This window comes from Vigna radiata, chromosome 8 (assembly GCF_000741045.1).
Source record: "Vigna radiata var. radiata cultivar VC1973A chromosome 8, Vradiata_ver6, whole genome shotgun sequence".
NCBI classification, from domain to species: Eukaryota; Viridiplantae; Streptophyta; class Magnoliopsida; order Fabales; family Fabaceae; genus Vigna; species Vigna radiata.
This window is the reverse complement of record NC_028358.1, coordinates 24,698,868-24,705,356: the sequence shown is the minus strand read 5'-3', so window position 1 is coordinate 24,705,356 and position 6,489 is coordinate 24,698,868. Positions and strand designations below refer to the sequence as shown.

General features: G+C 32.4%; 1 protein-coding gene across 1 annotated transcript; it reads right to left on the bottom strand.

The window, feature by feature from the left end:
• Positions 1–1,150: 1,150 nt before the first annotated feature.
• On the bottom strand, positions 1,151–3,553 carry LOC106770402 (probable aquaporin NIP7-1). The gene is made up of 6 exons (XM_014656214.2): positions 3,463–3,553; positions 2,890–3,179; positions 2,522–2,746; positions 2,215–2,409; positions 2,083–2,144; positions 1,151–1,619 (listed from the first exon to the last, which is right to left on the bottom strand). The coding sequence occupies exons 2-6, from the start codon at positions 3,058–3,060 to the stop codon at positions 1,397–1,399; spliced, it is 876 nt and encodes a 291-aa protein (XP_014511700.1). The 5' UTR covers positions 3,061–3,179; positions 3,463–3,553; the 3' UTR covers positions 1,151–1,396.
• Between the last annotated feature and the right edge of the window lie 2,936 nt (positions 3,554–6,489).

Genomic DNA, 6,489 nt, shown 5'->3' with positions numbered 1-6,489 from the left:
GAGATCTTACTCAAGGATACCTCCAAAAATCCATTGTCAATTATTTAATGTGTGATTACCTTATTTAGATAATAGATTATCACAAGTTAAGTAGTTAACAACGGGCTTTTGGAGGTATCCTTGAGCGAAATCTTTATAAATTGGATCGAGTTTCTCATTCCAACATACAGAATACTTGAATTTTGAAAATTTTATCTGTTTTGTTGTGTGCTTTGATAATTGGGTTATAGGGTTTGTGTAACCTTCTTGTGCTTTGGCTTTGAGAACTAGGTGATAGCATAGAGCGGGAACTTTCACGGGAGTTGTGATTGAGTGTTGTTGTTGTTGTTGAGTTAAAGCCTGTCATCCTTTGTGAAGATTCAAAGGAGGTAGTCATCATCATTTGTGAAAATTCAAAGGTGTTCATCCCTCGTGGCTTTCAGGGGAAGTGAGTTTCATCTCTTGAGGTAACAAGAAAAATGTTCTAACCTTAAACTTGTTTATTTTCTTTGTAATTGTAACAATTTATTGGTTTGTGATAAGTCTGGGCGAGTCAGTTTTAATGTAATAAGTCTTGTAGTGTCATTTAGTATGTTTTGAATGAACTTTGCATGTTGTATGTGATTGTATAACATGCTTTTTATACCTAGCCCATCCTTGCTTGTTTGTGTTGCTTGTGTATGTTTCCTTTTGCGATGATCTTCCACTTGGATGTGAGCAGATGTTGAGGAGGTTCCCTTGGAACAAGTGTTGGAGGATGAAGATGCTGTAACTTAGTCTTCCTTGGGATTTCTCTTAGATCAACTAATGTTATTTTGGAAATACTCTGATAATCGTGCCACTTTGATATACTCTTTATGTCTAAGTTTATGTATTCTTTTAAATTCTGGGATCTTACTGGATGACTGTAATCTTATACTCTAATTGTCATTTTACTTCTAACTGCTTTTCTATATTAAAATGTGGACTTCTATATTATATTATGCTTTATATATAATTGGAATGTCATAAAATTTCTCATCGCTACAGTGTCATCATTGATATTAAATTTTAGCTAAATGAACAAGAAAAAAAATGAAAAAACAAAAAACTAGTCAAAAAAATATACTATTATTACATTTCAACCGAATTTGAACCATGTGCTTATAAAAAAAAACAATTCTCATTATGGATGAAATATTTTGTAACCACACTATTCTTTGCATCATCTGATATTTTTCTTTCTAAAACATATCTTTGTCTGAACCCTTCCTATTCTTTGACAGAACAAACTCCAAATTTTCTCTACCAGCAAAATCATGGCCTCATTTCTTCCTAGAGAAAAAAAAAAGAACAACTATGAATTCAACTGGTAAACCGATTCTGCAGTTTCTCAGTTTCTTTAGTTTGGTCTAAAACAGTAATTCATGTTGGTACACTAACTTGAGCAAAAGGGTATAGGACGACCAGTGTCACTAATGTTTGGGGAGAACAAAGTAGTAGAATGTTGGTCTCGAATGCGTAGGAAACGAAACATTGCAGCTCCTGCCACAGCTCCAGTACTGGGGGCTACCATGTATATCCATATGTTCTTAAACTTCCATGAGAGAATTGCCGGACCTAATGATCTTGCAGGATTCATTGATCCACCTGAGACTGGTCTGCAACAAATAACCAAGACTTTCACATTACAAAATAGCACTATGTTAGAATTTTCTTTTACTATAATAGTCTAAAGAGATAAAATGAATTGTTAATAAATGAGATCTGACCTCATTTTCAATATAAAATCTTAAAGCTTTCTATTAGAATATTACCACATCATCCTAATTGTTGGATTTTACCATAATGAAACATATTTCTTCTTGAAAATCTAAATGTGAGTCTAAATCCCATATTACATATAAATGAAAAAATAAAGGACTATGTGAATATGAAAGACCCATTAAGTCATTGTCTTAAAGATTTTGGGTAGAGAATGATGTGAATCTGTTATATAATTAAGTTCACGCTTCATTGTTATTTGTATCTTCCCAACTAATTGGAACTACCATCTTAATTTTTCTAAAATTACCAATATCTAAAAATAAGTTAAAACAAAAGAAAAGGAATGTCCGTAGGTACCCTGTGATTAGCACACCAAGCCCAATTCCTACACCAGCAACAAAGCCAGATAAATGGCCCACCTGCAGAGTGTTCCAAGTTTTAATTAGGTAGTTGCATGTTTAAGAAACTTAGGTGTGCTTTAGCCCTTACTGATTGAGATTCAGATGTCAAAGCTGCAACGAGGAACATGATGATGAAAGTTGCAATAAGCTCCACCCAGAAGGCAGAGATGCACCCTTGGAGTGGCATGGTCATGATAGCATCTAATTTTATGCCGTATACAAGGCTACCTATGTATGTTGCCGACATAGAACCTACTGTCTGTGCTATTATGTAAACTGGAACCTGTTCAGCAAAATAATGGTACGTAGTCACAAACTAATCAATTATACCACCAGAAAATTTTAACAAGGGCTATGCCATGCTATGCTAGCTCTTGTTCTATTATTATTAGCACCTTCAACCATGGAAATTGACCCATTGTGGCAAAGGCTATTGTGACAGCTGGGTTAACGTGCGCACAAGATATTGGCCCTATAGAGAAAATTATCACCACCACTGTTAACCCTGCTGTAGCTGCATACTCCGCAAGGCCCACTGCACCCTTTTGGAATTCTGTGCTTCCACTGATTCCACATATACAGAACATCAAAATAAAAGTACCCACCAACTCTGCCATTACCTACATACCAAAAACTTTTACTTCATACTTTGTTTCTAGGAAAAATAATAGGCAAAACTCTCTTGTTTTTTCTGTAAGTATTAAGGAACAAATTTACTTAAACAATGCCTGAATTTAATGAGATGGGTTCTTAATACTCTTACCATGCGAGCATAATTCAGGTCAATTTTGATGGAAAAGAAGTGAATAGCAGATTTGTTGGCCAAAAGATATATATGTTTTGATCCAATCTCCTTGTCGTCCACAGAGAAGCCACTGCTTGATGCATAATTTGAAGAATCAGGTGATGGTTGGTTTTCAAATATGTCTGTCATGATCAAACTTGTTTAGAACACAGCTTTGAGGACAAAAATACTTCACTTACTCTTTTGATGAGACCTCATATATATGAACATGTTGCCAAGAGAAAGTTGAGTTCTAGCATTCCATGGAACTGTCATGATGCAGTAACATGGGGTAAGTTTAACTATGGTTGGAACCTTTTGTTGGTCACACATATTTAGCTTCCTAAAAGATTTTCTGAGAAGGACATCAACACACGATTCATGTGTTGGTTGCATTGACGTAGGAAGAGCAATTTGTGCTTATTAACTGCTCCAATGTAGAATGAAAACTGCTACTTTTTGCCTATTCTTTAGTATGTAGAATCCAAACTAAAAGCTAGCACTCAACCACTTCCACACTAATATTACCAAGTTTGTTTCTTATTATTCTACCTCAGTTTCTTCAATCCCTTTTTCTTGATGTAAAACATGATATGATCATCTTTGAAAAAGAATTTTTTTCATCGAACAAAGAACTGTCATGTTTGGCTGTCGAACTAAACTGTCTTTTTCTTTGTAAGAAGACCATACCATATCAAAAAATTTACATGTTCCTGTTTGAAGTAAGTCAAAAGAAAGTTGTAGCCATAAGAAATTGCTAAACTAGGCAGAGTATATACCCTGTTTTATGTATTAGAATTTTCTATACTAGTAAATCATTAATTAAAAAAAGGACTTTGTAAATAATAAGTAATAAAATATTAAAAGTTTGATGTCAATATGAATTACCAAGCAGTGGTATTATTATAACGATTATATAAATTGATATTGTTTTCTATTAATATTATTATATATTTTAAAATTTCATATTAGCATGAAAAGTTGTAAAAAGTAATGAATGTTTTATGAAAGGCATTTAATGTTCGATATGTTAAAGCTCAACAACTATAATAAGAAGAAAATAATCAAATGAGTTAAAAATTACTCAATACACAGCAAAAGGTTTATGGTGATCATCTATTATGAAGCCTATCCAAAGATTCTTTTAGAAAAAAAAGTTGAGAGACGAGCTATAATTTCCAAGTTCCAAAACTTTGCTAAAATTTTCTTATGTCCTAAAAAACTGAAAAAAAAATTATTTGTGTTCAAATAAGCAAATTAGTCAACTAGTCAAATTCTTATATATGTTAAAAAACTTTAAAATCTTTAGCAAGCTAAGATAGGAATATGTTGATCACTGAAATCGTATGTTGACAAAATTAGGAATGACTTTGTTAAAAGAATATTTAGTTGAATCACAAGTGGTTTGTAAAGAATAGTTAAATAAAAATGATTGAGGATAGAAAAAAAAATATTAGTGTTAAGTTATAATTGGTTTAGAATAGAATACTTATTTAAATTTGGAATAAAGAATATTTTTATACACTTCACAGCATGAGTATGTTTAATAAAACTTAATTGATTGAAAAAAAAACTGAATATAATCTATGTGATTAAATAAATAAATATAAAAAATATTAAATATCTTTTATTTCCAGAAATTTTTTATATTATATATTATAATTGCTTGAGAAGAAGAAGAAACATAAACCAAAAAATTACAAAAAATTTAAAACACAAATTGACTCTTGATATTTGTATTATTTCTTACAAACATGTTTACAATAAATAAAAGCAAAGGAAAAAAGAATAAAAAAAGTACTTGGACACCCTTAACAAAAATACAACTACCTTATAATCCATTATACTAATATAATAATATATATTAGAATTTGAAATTAAACAATAAAAAAATATGATTAAATTATTATTTTAAGTTATCAAATTGATATTTTTTTTATGTTATGACTGATAAAATATCATCAGCCATTTATAGGAATTTAAAAACAAAGCAACATACTTGTTAAAAAAAAATAAAAAATAGGTTTAATACTTATTTTGATCTCCTAATTTATAAAGTTTGTTTATTTTGAGCATTTTCACTGACTGTGTTTAAATCATTAACAACGTAATGTCCATCTCAACTAATATTAAATGAGCTATTAGCTGTGAGTATAGGTGGCAAGTTAAGGGCAATTGACGTGGCAATAGTAAATTAAATTGTTGTTAAATTATAATTTGGGTTCAAATGGCTTTGCAATTAGGATTCAATTTAGGTTGAAGAATCTAGCGATTTGGGAGTTTTTCGGGTTTCCGTCTTCCCTTTTTCTTTTATTTGACTTTGCAGAGGATCATTCTTCTTCACAGGAAATGAGAGGCGCGTTCTGGTAATGTAGGCATGACCTTCACGATGAGGGGGTTCACGGTGGTGCGTCGCGACTTAGTGAAGGGTTTTCTAATTCTTCTCTACAGGTTGATGGTGCGAAGCTTTGGGTTTTTGTGTCTTACATTTTGATCTTGCGACTTTGGGGTTTTTCATTTGCGAATTGGGTTCTTGTTTGTTCTCTACAGACGGTTGTTAATGATCTTGCATTTTGGGATTTTTCTATTCTCCCTTATGGCTCGCGATTTGGGGGTTAGGGTTCTGATTTGGAATTTTTTTGGGGTTTCTATTCTTCGCATTTCTGGACTTTTGTTGGTTGTTGGTGATGGTTGAGTGTCAGGGTTATGGAGGTGTTGATGGGTTGTGGCCATGGGGGGCTTGGGGTACTGGCGACGTTAGACTTTGGTTGGTTTGAACTGTGCTAGTTGAGCCTATATGGTTAAATTATTGTTAAATTGCAATTAGGGTTCAAAGGAGCTTTGTAATTAGGGTTCAACTTACTATTGTCACATCAGTTGTCCTTAACTTGTCACCTATATCTAAAACTGATAGCTTATTCAATATTGGCTGAGATGGACATTATGTCACTAGCATTTAAATACCATAAGAAAAAAGGACCATAATGAACAAATTTTACAAATTAGAGAACCACTTTGAACGCCAAAAAAATTTGAGAACCACTTTGAACAAAGATAACGAATATAGGAACCAAAATAGATATTAAGTATAAAAAATATTAGGTTTAAACCATTTAGTTGTCCCTATTTTTGGGAGGTTTTCCCATTTTGATCCCCGTCTTATTAGAATCCCCAATTGAGTCCCTATAAGTGCTAATTTTAATCAATTAAGCCCCTGCCGTTAAATTTAGTTAACAGGGTTAACTTTTTTGCACAGCTAGAAGGATGATCTGTTAATTTCTGTAAACGTGGCCTATTTAGAGTTGAAATGTGGCATGAATTAGAGTTGAAATTGATTGAAATTAACACTTATGAGACTCAATTCATGCCACGTTTCAACTCTAAATAGGCTACGTTTATAGAATTTAACAAGTCATCCTCCCAACTGTCCAAAAAAGTTAATCTCGTTCACTAAATTTAACGGCAGGGGCTTAATTGATTGAAATTAGCACTTATAGGGACTCAATTGGGAATTCGAATAAGACCGGGATCAAAATGGGAAAACCTCCCGAAAATAGGGACAACTAAATGGTTTAAACC

Bases quoted from the DNA above. Each gene is read 5' to 3' on its own strand.
- LOC106770402 (XM_014656214.2), bottom strand. From the start codon at position 3,060: ATGACAGACATATTTGAAAACCAACCATCACCTGATTCTTCAAATTAT. The intron at 2,410-2,521 runs GTGCTAATAATA...TTTGCTGAACAG, and splicing joins GTCAATTTCCATGGTTGAAG to GTTCCAGTTTACATAATAGC. The intron at 2,145-2,214 runs GTAAGGGCTAAA...AACACTCTGCAG, and splicing joins TGACATCTGAATCTCAATCA to GTGGGCCATTTATCTGGCTT.